Source organism: Octodon degus, unplaced genomic scaffold (assembly GCF_000260255.1).
Source record: "Octodon degus isolate 3935 unplaced genomic scaffold, OctDeg1.0 scaffold00081, whole genome shotgun sequence".
NCBI classification, from domain to species: Eukaryota; Metazoa; Chordata; class Mammalia; order Rodentia; family Octodontidae; genus Octodon; species Octodon degus.
The window spans coordinates 6,550,520-6,576,111 of NW_004524657.1; the positions used below are offsets into that span (position 1 = coordinate 6,550,520).

General features: G+C 37.3%; 2 protein-coding genes and 1 pseudogene across 9 annotated transcripts in view; 1 reads left to right on the forward strand and 2 right to left on the reverse strand.

Annotated features, from left to right (window-relative positions):
* Cmss1 (cms1 ribosomal small subunit homolog (yeast)) overlaps window positions 1–25,592 on the forward strand; it is a 427,095-nt gene that overhangs the window by 22,905 nt on the left and 378,598 nt on the right. The gene's annotated exons all lie outside the window — the stretch shown is intronic.
* On the reverse strand, window positions 135–1,934 carry LOC101566184 (annotated as a pseudogene).
* The window catches only part of Filip1l (filamin A interacting protein 1 like), a 311,808-nt gene continuing 295,523 nt past the window's right edge, over window positions 9,308–25,592 (reverse strand). For all 8 annotated transcript variants that reach the window (XM_023721224.1, XM_004636580.2, XM_023721223.1 and 5 more), the window contains one exon: window positions 9,308–12,436. In XM_023721224.1, coding sequence (XP_023576992.1) covers window positions 9,655–12,436 — 2,782 coding nt within the window. In that variant the 3' untranslated portion in view covers window positions 9,308–9,654. The remainder of the gene's footprint in view (window positions 12,437–25,592) is intronic.

A 25,592-nucleotide genomic window follows, 5' to 3' on the forward strand; every position in this document is an offset into this window, starting at 1 on the left:
GGCATGTGGTGCTGGGGGATTGAACCGCGGTCCCTGATGCTTTGCTAACCTTGTTCTAAGTAGGTGCTTTAGACCACTGAGCCATCTCTCCAGCCCTTGTCTGAAATCTTAAAAAAAAAAAAAAAATGTTCCTGTTAATCCTCAAATGGTGCTTGTTATGGTTTAACATTTCTGTTAAATGTATGTGTTGAATTACTTGCTATCCAAGCGTAGCAGCTGCTCCTTACCGTTTATTGTTAAGGACTTTAAATGTCAATCTTCTTCAACTTCTACTCTTTCTTGACCGTTCTCAACAATTCTCTTTGTGGTTTTTCTACCATTAATGATTTTAGTAGAAGTTGATATAGATTTGAAGTTACCCATCCCATTGCCGCCAAATGATGTGGATGAAAATGAATTGAGGCCCCCATGACTTAGGGCTCCAAATGAAGTAAATCCTGTATCAAATGAAAAAAATCCCCTTCCAAAGGATGGGAATCCACTGAAGGTGAAGAAAAAAGAGCCTTTACCATGGCTTCTGCTTCCTTGGGAACCCCTTCAGTTCCCAAAAATGTCTTCAAATGGGTCCTCATTACCAAAGAAGTCCAATGAAAATGGGTCCCTTTCACCAAAATTTCCCTGAAGATATCTTCTGGGTTGCAGAATGTGAGCCCAAACTCAAAGGACTGTCAAAGTGGTGTCCAACTCCTCCATCACCATTTAATCCTTCTTTGCCATATTTGTCATAGATGTCCCTTTTTTTAGCATCTGATAACACCTCATATGCCTCAGCCACTTGTTTGGATTTTCGCTCAGCTTCTTTATTTTCAGGATTTGTACCTGAGTGCCACTGTAGTGCCAGTTTCCAGTATGCTTTCTTGATGTCCTCAGGGAGGCGTACCTTTGCACGCCTAGAACTTCTTAGTAATCCACCATGTTTGAACAGTGCCAGGACAAGTCTGAGGACGCGGATGACCAGCGGCAAAAAGGAGGAGGTGTGCGCCTCGTCCTCTCCTGGTTCCAGGACGGTATGCTGGTCATGACTGCAGTCTTGATTACCTGTTTTGAAGGTCTTGAGCCATTATCAAGGACTGTCAAGACAGCACACTTATAATAAGCTCTGATATTCTTGTGTTGGATCATGGTTACTCATTTTTAATGCTTTTCTCTCCAATCATCTCTGACGCTGTTGCATCAACATGTGTTGCTGGCCTGTGCAAAGTTCATTTTTCATGCTGCTTGGCATTTGTGCCCTTTGCTTATAGAATCCAGCTTTAGGATCAAGTGGATGCTCACTGCAGCCTCTTGAGGACAGCATACCCAGATGATGAGAAGATGAGCCTCTCCTGGGTCTTGCTTTCTTTAGTCCTCTGTTCCTTGCTCAGCCTTCTCTATGTCTCCCATTGGTATGGGACTTTATTACCCACATTATCTCTTGTTACTCTGTCAGTGGCTCCAGAAGGTAAGAGGGTTTTGGAAGACAGGCAGATCACAGTTGACTGTAGTCATCATGTAAGGTTTCAGAAGAGATGAGCCTTGAACAAGACCTTTCAGTGTGGATCTTAAATACTTGAGGAGAGATGCTAATTCATAGAAAAGTGTGGAGGAAGAGGGTAGAAGTCTTGAGTGTGTTTAAGAGCATTCAGGGTGTTCTAGTTCAAGTGGCAGATTTGTGAGACAGAGCACAAAGATGTTAGTCAACCTATCATGATAGGAAAGATTAAATCCAATTTATAATGTTTCCCTTTTCACTGAGGTAGCTTGTCTGTATGTTATGATGGAAAAAGAATAGGACAGTCAGGCCTGTGTTCACATCTCAGTTTTGTCACATACCAATAGAACGATCTCCATCAATGTAAGTCTCAAAGAGTTTTATTTCAAAATTTGTAACAACCTTTTTACAGGGTTATGATAAAACAAAGTAATATTTTATAATGAGTTCTTTTCTTCCTTTCAGTTATGTTACCTTACTAACCAGAAGTCTTCTATGAGGATATGGAATATTTGCAGTATATGCAAGGCTCTTTGTGCTGACTGTCCTGTGCCCTTTGAGCCCTATTCTTGCTCTAGCCACCTCAGTTTTAGCCACAGTGCACTATTCATTGTCCCTTAACATTAGTTGTCTGCTCTCCCACCTTTTCCACACTTCTGCCTTATGGTTTTTTAAAGAGATTTTTATTTTCCTATCTATACTACGCTTCCTTATCTTCCAACTCTTGGTCACATCTCTTATGTTTCTGTAACTCAACCCTCAAATCCCAACCCAAATAAGCCAACAACTACTCCTGAAGTGGGAAAAAGAACCATGTTGTACTCAGGGACCAATTTGAACTTAAGTTTTAGTTTCCTTACATTTGTTTCTTGTAAGTGTCATAGTTACTTAAGCTGATACCACCCCATGCTTTGCCATTAGATTACTTGTTCCCTATGTAAAATGTCAAACACCTTTATTCCTTTGTTACACATTTAGCCCATGCTTTGTAGAAATATTTCTTTAGCTGCAGTGAATCAAATCATACCCCCTACCTCCCCAGACCCGGAACTAAAGCAGTACAACTGTTCTCTCCTCCTGCCCTTCGAGGTCAGTGCTTGGTCATGTACTGGGTGCCCACCCCCAGACCCTAAGAAACTTGCTTATCTCTGCATCCAGCCTCTGGAGGTGACTCAATTAAATAAGCACATTAGCCATGACATTCCAAACTCTTATAGTATTTATCATCTATATTTTCTTCCCTTTGTGTTTAGAAATGGAACTGGCTTATTGATCCGTCTCCCTCAGCAACAGTTTAAAACAGAAGATTATACTTCTCCCTAAATATTTTTGTCACATTTGGGTGCATGTTACATGGCATATAGTGAGTAGAAGACAGGGATGTTCCTAAACATCCTACAGTGTGTATAACACTTATGCTTTCTTCACAAAGCAATTATCATTCCCAAATTCTCAGTAATCCTGAGGTTAAGAAACTGCTCTGATGGGGGGAAAATGATGTGATGAGGTTTAAAATAGTTGATAGAATCTTGTGACCCATGCAAATGAGAAAAGAGGAAAGATTTACATTTCTGAAGCCAAACTGAGTATGGTGGTGTGTGCCTGTAATCCCAGCTCTTGGGAGGCTGTAAACAGACGGATCACTACAAGTCCGATCTAATAGTGAGACCCTGAACAACCTGTAGACCTTTCCCTAAAATACAAAAAAAAAAAAAAAAAAAAGAATTCTTAAGCCAAAGAAACTCATCTAGGTTATTGACTTGTTTGCTTATACCTTGGCCTTATTCTCAGTAGAATTGTAGATGATTAAACAAAGGTGGCAAGAGAAATTAGGAATTGTTAGACGATAGAACTACACTTGATTTCAGATGTCACCAAGTCTAATTCTTTTATTTAATAAAGGTTAAATGATTTGTCTAAGGCTTCATAACCAACTGGGAAAGGCATGAACTGAAAATCTTTTTTTCTGTTGTTTGCTTAAGTTTTGTTGTTCTACAGTAGAATCCTTAATCTCCAATTGATTGATAGAAATGTGCTTCTACATTGATAGAAATGTAGTTTCCTGCTTGATTAAGTGCTGTCTGGTACTCTATTTTTTGTTTCATTTCCTTGCTCAGGTTATCAAAGGTAATGAAACTTTCATCTCCATATTTGCCTCAAAATTATACCAGTAGGAGGTTCACAACTATGTCACGAATAGTGGATTGGTCGTTAGAATCCATATATTGCTTTAAAGAAAAGATACTATAGGGGCTGGAGAGATGGCTCAGTGGTCTAAAGCACCTACTTGGAACAAGCTTGGCAAAGCACAGGGACCGCAGTTCGATCCCCCAGCACCACATGCCAGCCAGCCACGCCCCCTGATGGGCTGAGCTGGCCACACACACATACACACAAAATAAATAAATGTTAAAAAAAAATACTATATGCTGAGGCACTGTGAATGTCCCTGAAATGCAGGGGTGGCATCCATTAGCCCACTTTCACCTATCCACAGAAGGAGAGGCTTTGTGAGGGTCTGTAAGCTATATTTATATATTGTTAGTTGATCAAACACGAGTAGCTATTTAAAAACAAAATAGAGGCAAGAAAAAAGTCACAGTCTAAGACCATTTGGCTATGAGAAGAGGAAAAATACTCATTAAAATAAGGAAATTAGTTTCACGCATTCAAAAACTTGCTTCAAGTAAGCAGATAAGTTTTATTTACTCTTGATCAGTAATTCTGACAGAACAAATTTTATATGAGGCCACAAGTCAAGAATATTTCCCTGAGATAGTTGGTTGCAATGCCAAAGGTTAGCCTGGAGGATGTTTTTAAATAGCATCCTAAGTGTAAAACCTGGTGTCCCGATGGAATATTGACTGTTTTGTAAGTGCTGCCATGTGAGCAACGTGAATATAGTATCAGACTGTAGAGTTATTGGCTAGTTAACTAGTTGGACTCCTGAAGGATTCTTTAATCTATATGTTTCCTTTGTGAAATTCCTACTGTGAGAGGTTTAATTTCAACCTTCTTTGAAAAGCCCTTAATTGGAATGTGATAAAGGGCCCATTAGTTTGAAAGGGCTTGGAGTTTAATTTCAGTGGAAATAAATTTAAAGAGATTTAAAGTTTGGGAATTTTATTAAACACTTATCTTTCTTGCATTTACTTTACTGTGTCCTAAGGTGAATGGAATTGTTTGTTTGGGTTCTTCTGACTGCATGCGTGGTATAGGCCATTTTCCAGAGACAATACAGGGTTTTAAGTTCAAATAAGTTTCTCTGGTATCTGCCAGAGAAACAGCTGTAGATGTCAGACAACTTGCTACAGTTCAGGTAGATTCCAGCATCTATGCTTTGCTACAGTTATAAAATTGTGAACCTTCCCACGCAATAAAACAGTTTTTATTGAGATTTGCTTTGATGGAAACCTGAAGAACAAGCCTTCTATTTGCCATTCCAGCCACTAGAGGACAGAATAGTCACACTGCTTGTGACAAGTGTAATTCTGAGTGGGGTGATGGACAGAATACTTTTGCTATTGCTTATCAACGCAGGAATTTTTTAAGCAATTTACTTACAATTTAAAGATGCAAACTGACTAGCAGAGGAGTTTGTTTTCTGGCCCTTACTATCTAGATATTCTAATTGAGAGCTCTGGGTGAAACAATGTTACATCAGGGGATTCTCATACAAAGATACAGTGTTTTACTTTGTGATCACTAATCTGTGTCTGGTATATGCATTAGTACCTGATTTACTTTTTTCTTGTGATTGCAATGTAAATTATGATTTTGGAGGAAAAAGACAAAAAGCAGAAACAAGGTATAGAAGAAGTTAAAGCAATGGTTCATTTAAAAAGTTCCCTTGTATAACTTATTTTATTTTTATTTTTATGTATTCAGTACAAGGTCTACAGTGTCTCACTATACAGATCAGACTGCTCCTCCTGTATTCAGCCTCCCAAGCTCTGGGATTACTGGCACGTACCACCATGCCCTGCCTCAATCACTGTCTCAGTGCACCCTGGGTTTGGGACCAGCATGGCATGCAGGGGATCAAACTCTGGTCCCTGCATCTGCCTAAGAAGGTGCTTTAATCTGCTAAGCTATCTGGCCAACCTGTATAACTTATTTTAAAGGTGACACACTTTGAAAGTATTCATTGTCAAGCTCCAAGCTGGATACAGTAGTGCACAACTGTAATCCCAGTTACAGGAGGCTGAGGCAGGAGTACTGCAAGTTCAGGCAGGCTTTGGCAACTTACCAAGACCCTGTTGCAAAATAAAAATAATAAAGGAGAGGCCTGGATATAGCTCAGTGGTATATACCCTTGAGTTCCATTACCAGCAGTCCTAGAGAAAGATAAAAGCTACAAAAACCATATCATTGGAGTGATATTTCAATCAACAAACACACATAGAATCCTTATTAAGTATCTAAAAATATCCCTTCTCACAAGAGTCCTAATTTTACTTCTGGGGTATCAAAGATCTCATTCTCAATGTCTTAGCATTATAAGATATGGCTACCTAATTTGAGTAAATTCTGATCTGAGTAGAATTTACCTAATGCTGTCATCGTCTTGAACAAGTATAGGTTGAGCATCCCTGATCTGAAAATATGAAATCCAAAATGCTCTAAACTCTAGAAATTTTTGAGCACTTAATGTGATAATCCTGAATGGAAAGCTCCTCATCACAAAACTTTAATTGTACAAAATTGTATTAAAATATTGTGAAATTATATGAAATTACCTGAAGTCTGTGTATATTGTGTTGTGTTTTTTGTTTGTTTGTTTGTTTGTTTGTTTGTTTGTTTTTTTAGCTCTACGTCCCATTCCCCTCAATATCTATATTCCAAAATCTGAAAGAATTCTGGCCCCAAGATAAAAGATACTGAGAGCCATATTGAGAGCCTCTTTTATATGTAAAGATCAATCTGTGGTAATGCATAGTTTCCTTCTATTAAGTATGATTGATTGTTTGATTGCTTTGCCAGTACCCCTAGTGAGCAGGACATCCTCTTGTGGAAAATTTTGCAGTTGCTTTTAAATAGGGAAAAAGAATGTGTTGAAGCACACCAATCTGTGATACAAAGCTATAGCTCAAAGAGTGAATGAGCTAGTGGTACTGTGAAGCTGGGGTTTTGACCCATGAAACACAGATAAGATTTTCCACATCTATGTAAAACCAGTTGATCTTTAGTGGTCTCTCAAAGAATACAAGCCTCTGTTGTCACATATTTCATATTAAGATTTTCTAGGATCACTTCTTTTCTCTGTCCTGGCTTTAGGGGAAAGGGGATCTATGATTATATGGCATGAGAAGTTCCAGTTTCTCTGTTTTCTTCCTTGCTTTTGGTCTTGCCTGAGCATGTGCAGTCTTTCACACAAAGAGGGAAAAGAAGTTGTTTTTAAAATTAAGTGCCAAGGGGCCGGGGAGATGGCTCAGTGGAATAAGCGCTTCCCTAGCAAGCGCATGGACCTGAGTTCTATCCCCGGTTCTGCCAAAAAATAAATAAATAAATAAATAAATAAATACAATAAAATAAAATTAAGTGCCAAAAGTTGTGTTTATATGTAATTTTATGGAAAAAAAGACGCTTTTGTAGGAATTATACTGTGTAAATCATGAACTGTAGTTAATGGCACTTTTAATTAAATGCATATGTTATTAGTTTGATGGGCTTTTTCTGAAGTTCATTTTAATACTTATATTAACTATTGCACTGAAAAAAATCCTAATACAGGAACCTCTAGAAGAGGTGATCCTTGAAAGTCTGATTAATTTCCAGTCAGACTAGTTTAGGAAGGCTATCAAAAGTTAAGATCTGGAAGAGATGATAAAATAGTTTTTTATGCATTATGATATATAGGACTTATATTAACTTTATAGTGCACAACACTATGACATGAGAAAAATCTTTACAAAATAGGTAAAGGTAGGACTTATATTGGAAATTTAATCCTTATAAAATATATGGATTGATGGAACTCCCAATTTCTGTCACTTAAACGTGTGTCAGGAGTGTATTTTCACCCCCATTCCCATGTCTAGCACTTGTGGCATCTAGGGAAGAACTTTGGATAGCACAACTCCCTTGGCTGGGTCTCTATGTTCCCTGTCTTTTTTTCCCAGTGCCATGCAAACATTTGGGAAGATTGTACTTGAATTCATTTTAATTCTTTTTTGTAACTTTATGATGAGTTGATTAATGATTTCCAAAACATCACGTATACCCTTTTTTTTATTAACTATAGCAACATTTTTTATTTTTTACTTTAAAATAGCTAAAATGAACCATGTAGTTTCTTCTAAAGTTCTAGTCCAAGTTGACTTAAAAATAAAAATAGTTTTGAAAAACATTCAGACCTTCATGTATTTTGTAATACAGTTGGGTCACTGCCGATTCCCAAGATAAATGTGTTTAAACAGAAGCTTTCTCATTCATCATCAGTCTCAGCTTTCATCCACATTTATTTAATGATGATGCAAGCCCACAGCGTTGGTGTTGCAGTTCATCACCATGGAAGTGTTTCTGTCAACAAATCCTTGCCTCACTATCATGAAATTGGTTTTAAAGGGAAAAGGAAGATAATTGTGAAAGATTCCTTTTACTTTTGAAGGAACTTCAGTTTGCCTAGATGTATAAACAAATTGTGCTTAAAATCAGTAACTGGCAATACTGTAACACTAACTCTAAAATAACAGTTAAAAGGTTACAAAAAGGAATATGGGCTCCTTTGTCTGAAATTAATGATATAGATTGTGACTTGGAGAACAGATGGGTAATTTAAAATGTTTCTGGCTAATTTAAAACTGTTGCTGGCTGCTCAGTAGTATGGATTATGGTTTGGGAGTCCCATGAATAAGTTACCTGTATTTTTAGGATGCTTTGACTGAGTCTTTCTAGTCTTGTAACTAACATAAAGCAATAATCACATTAGAAATTCAGTGAACCTTAGTCCTATCTGTTGACATACTGTATAACCTTTTTTAAAAAATAAGCCTTTCCTATAACTTCATAATTGTCTTTGGTTTTTGCTTGTAGAGAGGTTTAAACACATACAATTAAATTGTAAGCTTCTGATTGTAATGTATCTTAAAACATTAGGGTAAAATAGCACCTACCTGTATTAAAGTAATCCAAACTATTAAAGTAATCCAAACTATTTTGGGAACCAAATAGGAAAAGGGAACAAGAATGACACTTTTTGGGGGGATCATGGGGACAGGGGATACTTGGGATCAAACTTAGGACTTTGCACTTGCCAGGTAGGTCCTTATGCCACAGAGTTATCTCCCTGGCTGTAAGAATGACACTTTTCATTTGAAGTAAACTATCTTAAGTTTGTCAGAGTGGTGATTCCAGATCTGGAAGTAATATGTGTTTTACACAAATTTCAACCCATATTAGAAATACAGTCAACTCTTGATTGTCAGGATACCTTGCTTCTTATCACATTTTAAAGCTTTTTCTTTCACATTAGGTGTATATGGGCTCACTAAAGGAAAATTATTTAATATTTTATCTATTATCAATGATAATTTACTAACTTTCTTAATATATGTTAACTACTGTGTGGGGCACCAGGGATATTGAGGTACATCCCAAAAATGACTGTAACTTATCCTGAGAGAGCTTATTGTGACATCACATTGAAGTCACAGAGATGTAAACTTTATCTAGCCATTTTCTCCTACTCTTATGTGTTACCAGAAGTTAACTATAAGGAAGTAGTTCCTACTTGTTTTTAAAGAAGAATCAATAGACATAAATAGGAAATAAAATTATATTGGACATGCAAATATGTAACACAAAATGACCCAAAATAATTCAGCAAGTGATAGTAAAATAACAAATTATTTACTGTTTTACAATGCTAATGTTTTCCACTAAGACAAGTTATAGTCAAGTTAAAATGAGCTATGGAAAATGAAATACATGAAAATGTATTTGTACAAGTACAGACTAGATATTTATTTTCCATACAGGTATGTAAGTGAAAAGATACACAGTAAGTGCACACATGACATGACTACACAGGCAGTACCTAGTTAGTTCTAGGTAGTCTTGAACAGTTCATGCACACATCTTCCCAGAGTACAAGTTCAGTCAGTCTTGCGGGATGTGGAGGGGTGACTAAGAAGGGTTGAGCTCGTTGCAAGGATAGCAGAACTAGAAGAGGGCAAGGGTGGTCAGTTAGATATATTACTTACTGTAATTTGTGACTGTCGAGGAAGAGTTGTGCCTGTTGGTGTGATAGTAATACTGCTGGTGACTTTATTGGTTTTATTTAGTGCCCCATTAGTTATGCCTTGAGTTCGGTTATCCTGCAGTGGTGTTGACGGACTGGCAGGTCTCACAGGGCTGGCCACAGCTTGCATGTAAGGACTTCCTAAGTGAATGTGGATTTTATTATCCTCAGTAGTGATCACACTTGAGCTATTACTGTTTGAACGTTGAAACTGCCATGACTGTCGGTCTGGGGAGACTCTGAAAATTGCGTGCTTGGCACTGATTTCTATTGGCTCTGGGGAGCGTGCCTGCTCAGGGGAGCTAGTTGAAGCAGTCACAGCCAAAACCTGAATAGGTGACATTGTCCTTTCTGGAGTCACAGAATCACAAGACTCTGGAGTCTGTGTCCTGGCAAAGGATGCCATGGTAATCGGGGGCATGCCTTGCTCTAAATTCATGAGGCCTTCAGTAGAACTTTTGGACTTGAGTGATGTTATGGAGGCATTTTGGAGAATGGTTATCCTCTGCTTTGGGGTGCCACAGTTTGGGATCACTGCAGTACTTGTGTAACAGTGTGGGCTCTCTGTGGTCGGACTTGTGATTTCAAGAGTAGCTGTGTTTTGGGCATGGTCTGGAGTAACCTTTATATGAAGGGGCTGCCCAGGTGTATGGCTTAGGACTAGATCTCCAGGTTGTACGAAGTTGCCATTGGGTTTACTTTGTATTTTTCCATTCTGAGGATGGCCCTCCTTAGATTTCATCCAAGGAATCCATAGCTTCCTGTTCACAGGAAGAGCAGTTGATGGGTTGCATCTGAAGGACAGTACAGATTCCTCCTCATTTGGGTCCTCTTCCTGGTCTTCACTCTCTGCAAATAACTGACCATTAAGGACTGCTCGCTCCAGAGGAATGAGACTTCTATAATCTGGTGGTTCATTGTCTACTGCTTCTGTTTGAACTTCTTTAGAAAATACTTGAGGGTCAGAGATTCTTCTTCCGTTGAGACTGGGCCGGAGGCTCTTATTAAAATGCCGGTACCGTTCTAATTCTTTAGTAAGGTTTTCAATCTCTCGGCCTAAATCTCTGTTCCTATTTTCTTGTTGATTTAGTTTCTTTTGCAGAACTGAATGATCTCCTTGGAGGTGGCATATTAGGTCCTCTGTTGCCATGTACTCGTGAATTTTCTCTTTTAATGCATCTACTTCCCTTGAGAGATGCCCTGACTTAGCTTCCTCTTCTTGAAGCCTTTTGAAAAGCCATTGTTCTTGGCTGGACTCTGTCTTTTCTGCTAACTTGTACTTGGCAAGTTCCATTTTAACATGTTCCAGCTCTTCAGATAAAAATTGGGCTTTGTCTCGCTCATCAGCATACCTTCGTTCTAAAGTCTCATACTCATCTTCTGTTTTCATGAGATCTTCTTCAATGGCTTTCATATCCTTTAGCTTCAGCTTCAGTCTTTCCACTTCCTGAGAGAGCTCTTTAATCTTATTGTTTTCTTGGTGTAATGCTGTTGTGGATTTACCAGAATCTTGATTTAATTTATTTTTAAGAAAGTCTTTCTCAGTTGGTTCCAATGATTGAAGCCTATTTTTTAACATATTAACTTTAGACAGGAGATCATTTCCTTTCTCCTCTTCTGCTTTCAATTTATTTTTAAGATCATCTCTCTCCTTGGTTACACTGTACATCTTTTCTTCCACATCAGTTTTGGATTTCAGTGCCCTTTTAGTTTCTTCAATTAACTTCTCAGTAACTGTTGTTACTTTATTTTGCTCCACCTGAAGCTGAGAAGAAGCAGCTTGTAATTTATCTTCAGTTTGCTTTAACTTTTCACTCATTGTTTTCCGTTCATCTACAAACATCACAGTTAATGTTTTCAGTTTAGTTAAATCCTCCTTGAGGGTGAATTCTGTCTTTTCTAGCCTAGTTTCAATGGCTTCTAATTCTTTAATCCTCACTTTTAAACTCTCCAGTTCTTGAGACAACTGTTTTGTAGTCATCTTTTCTTTTTCTAAATTGCACTGCAAAGAGTAGCATTCTTGTTTGCTTTTGTTGAAAGCATCTTCTAATTTCTCCAGAGCCATAATCCTTTTATTAAGTTTTTCAACCTCTAGTTTAAAGTCTTTACTCTGTGTGGTTTCTTTTTCAAGCCTCTTATTGAGATCTCTACACTGTTCTTCCATTTTTATGAGCTCTTCATCTTTCCCTTCCATGTCTAGCACACGCTTCCTGAGCTCCTCCACCTCAGCCAGGATGTCAATGTTTCCATATTCTCCTTTGTTGATTTTTTCTTTTATATCTTGAAGCTCCTCTTCTGCTTTTCGTAGTGATCTGTTTGTTTCTTCTAACTCATCAATTTGCCGGCTGAGAGCTGCCAATTTTTGTCGGAGCTGGCGATTTTGACTGTCCTCGTTGGTGAGCTTTGCCATAATTTTGTCTTGGTTCTGATGAAACTGTGTGGTCTGTGTTTGCAGTTCTTTCTCTAGTCTGGTTGCCTTCTGCTCTTCTTCCTGAATTCTGGCTTCAGCAAGAGCTAATTTAGCATGTGTTTCTTTGGCACTTGTGGTCAGCTCCTCGATTTTCTGTCTTTGAAGGGCTAGCTGTGCTGTAAGTCTTTGTTGTTCATCCACCACCATCAAAGCAAAAGACTTCAGCTTGGTCAGCTCCTCTTTCAGGGCTGTGACCTTCTTTTCTTGCTCCTTCTCGTGGGACTCAGTTTGTTGATCAGTCAACTTTTTTAATCTGAAAAATACGAGTACATTCTGTTTTGAACTTGGTGCTTTAGTAACTCGTTAGCTGTAATAAACATTTGCACTATTTAGAAAGATTATAAATTAGTTCAGAACATGCAAAGAAGTTCCTAAATATGATGAGGGAGGAGGATCTGAATAGATATCTTGCTTTTTTGACTACCATTGATTAGTACCAATACAGTTCACAAGGAGCTTTTTGTACAAGAGGAAAAGACTGTTTGTTTAAATTGCTTTTGTAACATAATCAGTGGGCAGACGGGCCTGAAGGCTGTGAAAATACGTATAAGAGATTCAGCTAGACATGGTTTAAAGACTTGAAGACTGAACCTATTATTAGCTTACTAACCTGGGCAGTTACTTGATATTTCTGAACCTCAGTTTTCTCATGTGAAAACTGGGAGTAATAGTGATATTTACTTCTGGGTCTTTTTGTAAAGGTTAGAAGAGACCATTCATCTAAAATAATCACAGTTCTGGTATGTGGGAAAATATTTAATTCATTACTCTTGATTTTAGAATTATTACTACTATATTTATTAAATTGTTTGCTTGAGCCATTCAAATATTTGGTATATTACTATTTGGTGTTTAATTCCCTAAGTTTTAGTTGAGATAAAATTTTATTTACATTGGGAGTCACACACTTACTGATACTCCTTCTTCCCATCCTGGTGAAAACTTGATTTATACTAGCATGACATTATCCTGGAGGCCACTTCAAGTATGTCTTTATCCAGCTAGTGAATGACAGCTAAATGAAAAGAATTGAGAGGCATCTGGACTGGGCTTGGAATTTTTAAAACATGAGAAGAGCAAGGAGTTTGGTAGGAAGAAACTTGATGAGAATACAGTGCTACAAATGAAGGAGAAGCTGTTATCAGGAACATAGTGATTCCCTCATAAATGATGATTCTATTATAACACCATGTTTTTTCCTTTATATTTTAAATTTGTCTGAGTAACAGGAGGGCATTTTAAATGCAGAATAAACTCTTCCACACACCTTCTACTTCACTGGTAAGACTAGTTTTAAACTTGTGACACTTTTAGTTACACTAGGAATGGGCTGATTATAGAGGATGTAATCACAACTTTGAAATATTGTTATGCAAAAGCTAAAATAGAACAGAATCCCTAAGGAATTTAACAAAAGGACTTGTTGTAAATAAAAATATAAATACTTGGTTTCTGATCAAGCCTGAAGAGTTCACAGTATGTTAATATCCTTTCTATAAGGAATGAATTAATTATATGCAATACATGCATTTCATCCTCCTCACAGAACTTTCATTTTGAAGGCTACAAATTTAAAAGGACATTTTAAAGGAAAGCAATTTGGGGCTGTTTTCTTAGAAATAAAATTTCTTTTTTAGAGATTCTAATTGACTGTGTTCTATAATTATACTCACTACACAGGAAGAACATGTTTAGAATAATTATATAATATGAGAATTCTCAAGCTTTCTGAGGAGGATTCATTTTTAGTTTTTGCTGTTTGGAGAAACAAGAAGCTGGCCCAAAGGCTGGTGGCTTGTGAAATTCATAAGAGACTAAGCAGAATGCTGGTGTGTAGTTGATGATGATTTCCGCTAGATTTTGGTAGAAAGGCTTTTCTGTAGCTTCTGGCTGATTCCCACTCCCTAGGTGAGACCTGGAAAACTAACAAGAGAAAAGTGGCACCTCCTTCCTGAATGTCTTGGTGACTTTTGCAACTCAGTGGTGGAGTCTAGGGGTTCATAAGTGCTTTGGTGGTAAAAGTTACAAAAATTGACAAAATACTTCTCCCTTCTTTAGGACTCAAAGTGGAGTTAATGGCCTTGACAATGTATTGAGCATAACTACTGAAATAGTTTCTCCGTCATATAACAATTTCACAAAAAGTTATGGATTTCTTTTCACATTATGCGCTGTTTGATTTTTATGAGAAGGGGACAGATTTTGGCATTTCAACGAAGGCATTAAAATGGAATAATAGTTACCTGTGTTTCCCCCCAAAATAAGACCCACCTAGGAAACAAGTTCTATCATGATTTTTAGAAGCGAGATCCCCTGAAAAATCATGCTAGAACTTGTTTTCCAGGTAAGTTTTATTTTGGGGGAACCAGGTAATAAATCCTGATAGTGTAATAACTAATAACAGGTTTTAAAAAAGTTTCAGTTGTTTCCACTGTTAATGTTCTTGGCAGTAAGCATGATGCATCATGAAAAGCAAGTGTGATGCATCTCTCTTTTTTTATGGTTTTTATGAACTGGTTAATATATCCTTAACTGCTCCCCAAGCTCCATTTCACTAAGTAGGCACATAACACTAAGTACCTTTGCTCCAACTGTTTCCTCGCTATTTTGACTATTCCTCAATAACTTGTGTTTTTTTTCCCCCCTGTGCCATTCAGATAAGCACAGCATGGGACAGTCAACAGCCTAAATTGCTAAAGCCTATCAGGAAGGGATATAGAAGTTTGCATGTAGTAAAATCTAAACCCCAAGCATCAATTCAGTTGTTTCAGACCAGAAACCAGTGAGGACCACTGATCTTTCATGTGTATGGGTGTTTATATGCATCTGTGCATGTCAGTCTGTCTTTAGAAGTAGACATTGTCCTACTTCCATTGTCCTAGCTTACTTTGCTTTAAGCAAGTGTACCAAAAATTTTCTACATTAATATATACCTGGTAGTCACTTCTTCCTTACTAATGACCTGTTCTTTGCCAGTACGTCTTAGTTTTAATTTGCATTTGAGTCCCTTGGTTCAATTTTAGACAAATCAGGGGGAGGCTATTAACAGTTTATAACAAACTCCCAGATTATGTCGGGTCTGCTGGCCTGTGGAGTGACTGTGGGTAGCCAGGTTTTACATTGTCAGGTCTTTCCTGGAAATAAGATTCTTAGGTTCAGGAAAGTCAGGAACAAAGCTGCTCACCCACATCATATTGCTTGTTCAAGTAAAAAAAAAAAAGCAGAGTTTCTTTATCAAAAAGCACTAGTAGAACAGAGAAACTCAAATTGCCATTGTTTTAGATTCTTTTTAGTTTGTAATTTTTAGAGCAGTGCTTTTCACATATTGCCTTTTTTTTTCTACTAAAAGAATGAAGGAGTTTTTGAACAGGAAATTCATTTATTTTAAGCTAGCATCTAAATTTTTTTAAATCAAAGTTAAATATTTGCAAAGGAAACGTGTGTGTGTGTGTATTTCTTTGGGGGGGGTACTGGGCATTTAACCAATCAACAAATCTTTTAATGTCTGTTATTATCTAAGTCTTCATTAACATATCAGACAGACAGATCAGTCATTCTTCCCAGAAATGTCTGACTTCATTTTTTAACTTAGGTAAATTTATAAATACACATGTAGTCACACTTCGAAGAGATGAGGCAAAAGAACTTACTAGCCTCAAGTTGTCTCCACATTAAGAAAAGACAGTGTAGTTGGTTCTGAAGCTCTACTCCCGTGGGATTTTGAGGAGTTAAGATTTTCTAGTTGTTTAGAGAAAAAACTTTGTCTGCCTCAGAGAGGTTTCCAACTCAGGAAGGTGCACTTGGTAAAAGTCTGGTTGACAAGGTGGCTATTTTCCAAAGACTGGAAAAGCACAGAGTACAAGCCCTTTTTGAGGAGATCAGTTTTAGAAAGAGCTCGCATATGTGCACATGTGTATGCTCATGTACATGTATGTAATGCAGATGTACTGCCCGCAAAGTATCAGTGTATCTTCATAGGTACATGCATTTCAGTTTTAAGATTACCATCTTGAAGTAGTCATACTGACACAACAGGTTTAGAGGAATAGTTACTGAATCCTGTCAAAAGCAGGTTGTGGGAGAGTTTTATGGAAACAAATGTGAGGCAATGAAATCCAAACTGGCTTAAAACAGTGTATTATTACAGTTATCTTTTCTTCTTTCTTTCTTTTTTTTGAGTTTCTATTATGGCTCAGAATTTTTATAACTTAGTTTGACTTATCACTTATTATAATGTGCAATATCAGTTGCTAATTTTTTTCCTCCTCCAAAAGACCACATCTGTTATTTTGAATGATCTTTGGTACAAACTAATGCCGGCTTTTCAATGCAAATTATATATCCAGAGGATTCTTTCAATTTTTATTTACATACATATATGTTGCAAACATATGCCTATATTTTATTTCCTCTCAAGTAGTTTTAGTAATATTCATATAATACACCTGTGATTCAGAGGCTGTGTCAAGTATTATAATGCCAGTCATGTATCCATAAGAATTCATATTACAGTTCTCATTACTTTTGACTTTGCCTTATTTTTATGTACACCATAATTCACACTATCATCTTGAAAAACAAAAATTTTTCTTTTGTTGCTGAGATAAAATACCCAGTGCCCAAAAGTAAGGAAGGTAAGGTTTATATAAATAAGCTCACAGTTTGTGGAGGTTTCAGTCCATAATCAGCTGGCTCCAAGGCAGGGTAGCATGGCACAGAGGCAACACTTCAAAGCCACATAAGACAGCAAAAGCAACAAGAGCAAAAGGGAGAGAGCAAACCTCTTCCTTATATTGTGAGCAGGTTACCCACCCCACCTGGGGGGGTGTAGCACTCACCATTTCCCTGCCCTTCTCTTGCATAGGCTCAAAGGGAGGAGCCTGGCCCCATGCTGACTGTGCCTTCTAAACTTCTCAAGTTGATACAGTTTATCAACCATAACTACTAAAATATAAACAATGCCTATCACTAAGTCCTTTGAAGTCCCAAATTAGAGGCAGAGGGGCTTAATGAATGAAACCATTGTACAGATAATACCCTCCTGTGGAAAAGGCTGCAGCAGCACTGTCCTAAGCAGTTTTATTTATTTTTTTTTAAAAGAGTATTCTCTACTGTTTATCAGTAGGGTGTCTTATTTAGCATTTAAGAAAAGGTATAAATGAGTTCCTTGTCATTGTTATTTAAAGCTCTGTCTCTATTTCATAGTGGAGCCTTTAGAAAAAATCAAGACTGTTGAACAGCTTTTTTTCTTGAACACTCTTCCTTAAAACTTTGTGTCTACTTGTTTAAGGAAAACAGAGTTGGGTGGTAAATGTTCATATGCTACCTCTTCCCTCTTGGTTATTTCAACTCTGAAAATAAAGATGTGTCATTCTTTTATTTTTTTCCCTCAGAATCCAGAGTTGTACTGGGTAAACACAAATTTTTTTTTGGTTGTTTTGGTTTTTTTACCCAAGAAATATGACATCAGTAACAAATGGCATTGGAAAGGAAATAACTCATCTATAATGTGACTACTTTGATCCATGAATTATATTTCTACTTTTACAGATTCCTTTCTAGTTTACAGAAAGAAGAACCAATTCTATTAATGACAATGAATTGTTTCTATTAGCAACAGAAATCAGTACTGAACAACAGTTTAGCTTCTTGTCTGTCAAATGCTCCACTGTATTCATATATGTATGGATCTTGAATTTAAAATTTTTCATGTTACGAATATAGCAAGATTTTGATCATTTAATTTACAGAAGAACAGAGGCTAAATACTGAGGTGAACAGGGAGGGAAGGTGCTGTTCTCAATAAAGAACAAATGTAGTTTCAGGACAATTCAATAAATAATCCAGAGTTCTTGGCCATTTAGGTCTCATGACCCCTTTGCACTCTTAAAAATTCTGAGGACCTAAATACAAGCTTTTGAGTGTGTGGGTTATATATGTCAGTACTATATTAAAATTCAAGGTAAGATTTTCAAAAATTCTTGAATTCATTAAAAACAATAAACTCATCTTAACATAAAGAACATTTTTATAAAAATTATGAAACAAAATTTATTGAGAAAAAATGCATTTTTTTACATTTCTATAAATGCTAATATCTAACTTAATTGTAAACAACTCAGATCAGTTCCAAACATTCCATTAAACTGTCATAACAAAGATGTCATCAAATATCAGGTAACCTCTGGAAAACAACTTGTACACTTCTGAGAGAATTGTGTTATTAAGAAGATAGCTTAATAAGAAGACAGTGTTATTATGAAGATAGCTTTGACCTGCCAGATCTTTTGTAGGGGGCCACACTTTGAGAACCATTGCTCTAGAGAATAGACAGCAGAAACAAAGTGGCAAATGTTCCTTTCTCTGGAAAAGCCTCCGGAATGGGCTGTCCCTCTGCTTCCTAGGCTATCATTGGTCAGCTCTTTGCTTCATCCTGATTTAAGTCCCTAGATTCACAGACTTGTTCATTGCTGTGATATTTCCATCATTAATAAATCCAGTTGTTTGCTGGCTACCACACATAGAGGGAAGGTTCTCTATTTTAAAATGTCTTTTGAAGAGTGAGCTATAGCTCAGTAGTGTAAGTCACTGCCTGGCAAGCACAAGGTCCTGAGTTCAATTCCCAGTACAACACACACACACACACACACACACACTCCAAATTAATAAAATGTCCTCTGAGCCAGTTAGAACTACCTCTGTTATTTTAATGTGACAAGACAGTTAAATATGTGTTTGAAATTGGAATTTAAAATAAGGGCATGGAAACAATTGTGTTGTCTGTGTTTTAAAATGGGTGTATGAATAGTGCAGTTTAGCTGAGATGTATTTCATGTCAAGTCTTTATAAGAAATAAGGTGAGTTACTACTATGTGAAAGACACTGCCTGTTGTCATTTTAGCTTTTTTCTTTCAAAACCTACCTGTATACTTGCACATACCAATCTGATCATAATTAGTGTCTCATTAATCATCAAATAGTATGATGATAGTAAAATAAATGTTTGCCCTTAAAATGTTTAAAATAGCATCAGTCTTAGTCCTGAGTAGTATATATAATGTCACTTTGATGGGCTTCAATTCCTGTCCTTGTTCTCATTATTCCAGAGTTAGTTTAGTGTATTATGTTTTCTTCTGATTTAATATGCTCTCTAGTAAGAAAACTACATATGTTATACTGCTTCATTCATTTTTACATCTGCTCTCATGGTATATACTCCAACAGTCTGGTTATTGTGGTAATCCTCATTTAACATGTATTTCTAATTGTTGCATTGGTGCTTATAGTTAAATAGCTGGCATTGTGGTAGTTTAGTAATTGCATGGAATTTATTAGAAAACTTCCCTGTTTAAGATAACGTTCTTAATGTTTCTTTGCTATGTTCCTTGCTTTTTCAATGGGGCTTTTCACTGTTCAGTCTTAATTTTTAGATCTATAAAAATAGATATGACAGTCTTTTATTTTATGTATGCTACTTCCTTTTATCTCACAAAGATTTTATTCTTTTTTTAATTATAGCTATAACATACCCTAGCCATAATGTAATGTTTGATTCATTTGACTTGGTCAGCAAGATCTTCAACAGTAACACTTTTTTTTAGCATCTGCTAGTCAAGTATGAGTGTACATCTGTGTCTGCTTTATGTCCTTGTTACTGAAGATCCTGTCATTATCATTGAGATCATTTAGAGACACCATAAATGGGTCCAGATTCAGCAAGCTAAGTCACTAGTTTCCTTCATTGTGAAAAAAGAACTTGGGAATGAAGTGATGGAAAAGGTTTTTAGCTTGGTGTCAAATATATATGATAGGGCTGGGGAGATAGTTCAGTAGAATAAGCACCTGCATTGCAAGTGCAGGGTCCTGAGTTCAATACCCAGTACCAAAAAAAAAAAAAAAAAAATTGTCAAGACTTCATCATTTGAACAATCTTGGGGTGAGGGAAAGTAAAACAATAAGGACACAAACAGTGAAATGACCTATTATAAAGGGTGTGGAGTTTTCAGCAATGAACAGAATCCTGATAATAGCTTATGAAAGTCTCAAAAAGAGGTAGGGCAAGTCTTGCCTCTCTTGGCAGCTGGAATGACAGCTCCTCAGTACAGTACTTTCCTGGCAAGCTCAAGGTCCTGAGTTCGATTGTCGACACCGAAAAAAAAAAATCTCACTGTCTTATGAAGAGGAAAGTAACTGGCTAAACAAAGGGTTTCCTTCCAAGGAAAAACTGCTGATACTTGAAGTTACAAATGAAAAAGGCCAGTCAGAGAGCCTATAGGCACAAAACTTGGAGAGTCAGCAGCTACAAGAATACTTCTGTGCCTGTAGGGTGGGTGTAATGGTGCATGCTTGTAATCCCAGCAATCAGGAGGCTGAGACAGGAGGATTGCTGCAAGTTCAAGGCCAGCTGGGACTACATAGTGAGTTTGAGGTCAGCCCAGACTACATTGAGACCTTGTCTCACAAAAAATATGTGCCTGTGAAATCAGGACTAGGGAAGATATTGATCCAAAGCCAGGTGAAGACTTGGAAAGGTGCATAGGCTGATCTTAGAAGAGGAAGTGGGAGCTAACAGGAAGGACAGTAGTCTAATGGGAGTAAGATCATAATTACTTAGAACTTCAAGTAGGAGATTTCTATTTTGGTGCAGTATTGACACAGCTTTCCAGTAAACTCTTTAGATGATAAATGTTCACGGAATACAACTATGTGGACTGGAAATGTAGCCTTGTGGATGACTGCTTGCCTGGCAGGCATGAGGCCCTCAATTTGATCTGTAGCACTACAAAAATAATAGATAAAAAAATAAAAATTTGGAAATACAAATGTGCCTTGCACATTCTCCAATGAAGTTTTTTATATTTCATGAAATGTCAAGTATTTCAAATTGTTTATATTTGAATAGATATTAAAAAAATCTATTTAGATTTTTTTGCCACTTTGATGAATTTTTGCCATGTTTTGAGTATATTATAGCTATTGAGAGAAACCTTTTAAAAAGTAATTATAGAGCCGAGCATGGTGGCACACACCCTAATCCTAGTACTGAGAACAGCTGAGGCAAGAGGATCACAAAGTTGAGTTGGACAACTTAAAGAGCTTGTCTAAAACTTAAAAGGAATTTGGGGCACACCTGGATCTTATTCCTTGTACCAAAAATTAATTAATACCAGTTTCTTTATGGGTTGGGCATATAGCTCTGTGATACACAGCATTGCTTAATATCTGTGAGGTGCTGGGTTTGATCTCCAGCCCAAATAACAATTGCTATGAATATAAGCTCTACTAAGCAGAGACAATACTTTCCTTTGGCAATTTTTTCTCTGCCTCACATCCCTCTAGGGTTCTTAATTACTTGGAAAAGACTCCTCGGGTAACACTTTTTCTTTATAAGACTTTACATTCTGATTTTTTACCTGATTTTTACTACACCAAGAAACGAACTCACCTATTTTTCAACACATTGAGACTGCATCCTTGTTAGACTAAGTTTCAGGGATTTGTCTCCATAATCCTATTATAGCCATAAAATTTTCTCAGGGTTGTTCTGTCCCCCCAGGATAGAGATGGCAAACTTTTTTGAGACTGAGTGTCCAAAATACATTTACTAATTATAAAGTGCCAACTTTGCCTCTATGTGTGCTATTAGCCGGTGCTCAGCTTCTGCAGTGATTCTGGGGTGACTTGGCTTACGAGCCAACAGAGAAGGCTCTCAGTGCCTGCTGTGGCACCTGTGCCATAGGTTCACCACTACTGCTCTAGGGGAAAGCATTCAGAAAGCCATTCACCATATAATGGCTTGGATTATTACAAGTGTATGTGCATTCTTATGCTCTGATAGTGCCTCCAGAACATAGCATGCATAACTTCTGTTAAGTGTGAGAGGGTGACAGAGCTATAGCTCTGCTGCTCAACACTTTTATTGTTCATCTTTCTTTCCATTCTCTCCCCTTCTTTTCTGCCATTTATTTTGTGCTGTGATTTATATTCTTTTCTATGTTACACATTTACCCTCTTTCAGATGGGGCCAAAAGATGGCAGTTAAGTAGTACAGCTTGCTGAATGCTAAAGGACAGTTGGGGTCCGAGAGCCTGTACCCTTGCCAGCACAGAATCACCAGTGGGAAAGTGGCAGTGGAATGCCACAGAGGGCAGGGACAGTGTAGCCTAGGTTCAGATTCTGTAGTCTGATTTTAGAAATTGAGTATTGCTTCCCCACTTGTATGTAGTGTGGCTTGAGTAAGCAATGTACCCTTTTTTAAGTCTCATTTCTTCACCTATAGAATGAGAAGGGCTGGGGAGATAGCTCAGTGGAATAAGTGTTTGCCTGGTAAGCACAGGGTCCTGAGTTCAATCCCTGGTACCACAAAAAAAAAGAAAAAGAAAAAAGAAAAGAAAGAAAGAAAAAATTAAAAAAAAAAAAAAGAATGAGAACATAAGAGTTGAACTGAAGAAGTAAAAATCCACAAGAAACCCTTAAGGTACTGTCATTATCATTGTAAGTAGGATGGGGAGTAATAAGAGAGTAGGTTTCATTCATTTAATTTATTCTTTAGAGTGGGACAATGGGGATTGAACCTAGGGCCTTTACAGTAAGTTTTATTACCAGCCCTTTTTGAAGTTTTTGAGTCAGGTGACACTTAAGTTACAGAATCATTCATTTGGCCTCAAATTTTGGATTATCAGACTCTGAGAGTGCTGGGATTATAGGCAGATACTCTGGTGCCTGGTTTGTCTGTCTCATCAGGTACCCTCCACGTAGAAGGTAAGTGGATTTTATATGTTCTCACAACCAAAAACTGGTTACTATGTGAGATGAGTATGTTAATTAGCTTGATTTTTACCATTTCACAATGTATTACACATATCGAAACAGCACCCCTATAGTCCCAGAACTCTGGATTTCAAATTTAAGCCCTGACAGTGCAACTTAATGACACAGTGAGACCCTGCCTCAACATAAAAATAATACAAAAAGGGCTGGGGGTATAATAGCTCAGTCCCAAGATCCTGGGTTCAGTCCCCATTCTCTCTCTCTCTCTCTCTCTCTCTCTCTCTCTCTCTCTCTCACACACACACACACACAGCCTGTTTTAGACAATGTAGTATTTCTTTCATTAACAGAAATTAAAAATAACTTCAAAATAAATAGAAGTGCTATGTGTGAACAGTGTTAGGAGGAGGAGAAAGAGGAGGAAATGGTGCAGCAGAGTCATAACAGGCTAGACTCAAAAGAGACCACCTTCAGGAGGAATAATATGAATTCACACTGGGATGAAAGGTAGAATTACCCAGTCTGTCCATTGGGTCATTCTTGCCGGCTTTGCAGCTATTGTCATCCTTAGCCATAGCTAAGTGATTGTCATTTTAAGTTAGAGTCAGATCTTAGCCTTGGCATGACTGACATCTGGGTTGAATAAATCTTTGTTACAGGCTGTCTTATATACTCATTGTAGGATGTTTTGGAGCATCATGGCCTTTAACTTGTAAATTTCAGAAGTAACCCTGTATCACTCATTCATTTGTGACAATCAGAACATGTCTCCAGACATTTCACATAATCCTGGGGGCAGGAGAAATTTTATCTGGTTGAAAATCCCCATTTTAGGACACAGTTTTGGGAAAATTAGTTAGATTTCCTTGTGTTTATTACCCATGACATGCATATTAACTTCTTGCTGCTAAAATGTGATCTGCCACTACCCATGTTTTCCATTTCTCTTTCATTCACAGATCTACTCTACAGCTCTTCTCTCTTCCTGGAAGAAAATGATGTTTTGAATGTGCAGTATCCAATGAAATGCCAGCATATCAAAGTGGATGCTAATAGCTGACCTTCCGAAGGCCTCTCTGATGTTCTGTTTATTTTTACCCTTGCTCTTTTTTCCTTGAATATGTGAGATTTGGAGTTTGGGGTTAGGGGGTTGAGACAGGGTCTTACTATGCAGTCCAGGCTAGCCTTGACTTCACTTGGTAATCCAGGCTGGCCTTTTGACTCCCAAGATCTTCATGCTGTAGCCTCCAGGGTACCACAACACCCGGGCTTCCTTCTGTGAATGTGATCGTGCAGGTTTTCTACTGACTCAGATACCTATACACTTGTCTGCTTGAGGAGATTCAAAAGGCAGAGTACATAACTTGTTTGGAACAAATCTGAAGGAAACAGCTTTTTTTCTGTATACATATACTATTGCAGGGTATAGTAAGTATCCTTAGTAAAAGAAAGACCAATGATGAGGATGTTTTGAGCTCTTCAGAAAAAAATACAAGCCAACAGGTTGAGAGATACCCAAATTGTCTGAGAAACTGTTGATGTAGCATTTGCTTATTGTCTCAAGTTTGCAGTTTACTTGCCATGCTTTTAATTCTTTCAGCAATCTAAATTTCAGTATTTGATTTTACATTATTTTTCTAAAATATGATATACATTTTAAAATGTATACATATGAAAAGATACAGTGTTGAGTGTTTCTCCTACTTCATCCTTCACCCTCTAACTGTTGATATTAGTTCTTCCACTTCTAGACTTTTTCATGAGGAAGTAAACAAGTACAGTTTCTTATTCTCCCCTTCTTTTACATAAAAAGTAGCTTGCTTAGCAGACACTATTCAGCATCTCACATTTTGCAGTTAGAGATGTCTGGGAGATTTTTCCTTTAGGTCAGTGTTCTTAAGCCAGGGCAGAAAAGTGAATAGAAATAAACCCAAGTATGAAATAAATCTTTATAACTGCATGCTATTAAAAATGAAAATGTATAAGATCTTTTTAAAAATGGAATAATGTGTAAAGATATGAGAGTCATACTTTTTGTTATTTTAAAATCTTTTATTAAATAAATTCCAATGCTTTTTACTTAAAGTAGCTCTGTCTTTACAGTGTTTGCATAACACCTGTATTTATTTTCTTAGGTGAGTAACTGAGGCCTCCACAGATTAAATGTCATGATAGTCTTATAGCTGGGATATAGGGTGCAGTTCCAGTATGACATGGAGCTTTCATAGAGAAATAAGCACATTGAAGTTTATCTTGTGCCACTTGATCGCAGTCCTTGTAATGACCTTATGAGGTAGGCAGTATTATCCTCACTTTTTAAGTGGGGAAAGGATTAAAAAATTAAAATTTAGAGAGGTTGAACAATTTACTGGGCTGGGGATGTAGCCCAGTGGTGCAGTGCCTCCTGGCAAGTATGAGGCACTGAGTTCAACTCACAGTACCAAAACCAAACCGAAACAAAATTTACTGAACAGTACAGAGAACTAGACCAGAATAAGACTACACAGACTGCAAATCCTATGAGTTTTTTCATTTAACCTAGGCCATATGCTAGAAAACCCACTGTTGACCTCAGAAGTCTTTTATTCCATACTTAACTCCTCCTGCTCTCCCCTTGGCTTACTGTGCTTTGGCCCCTG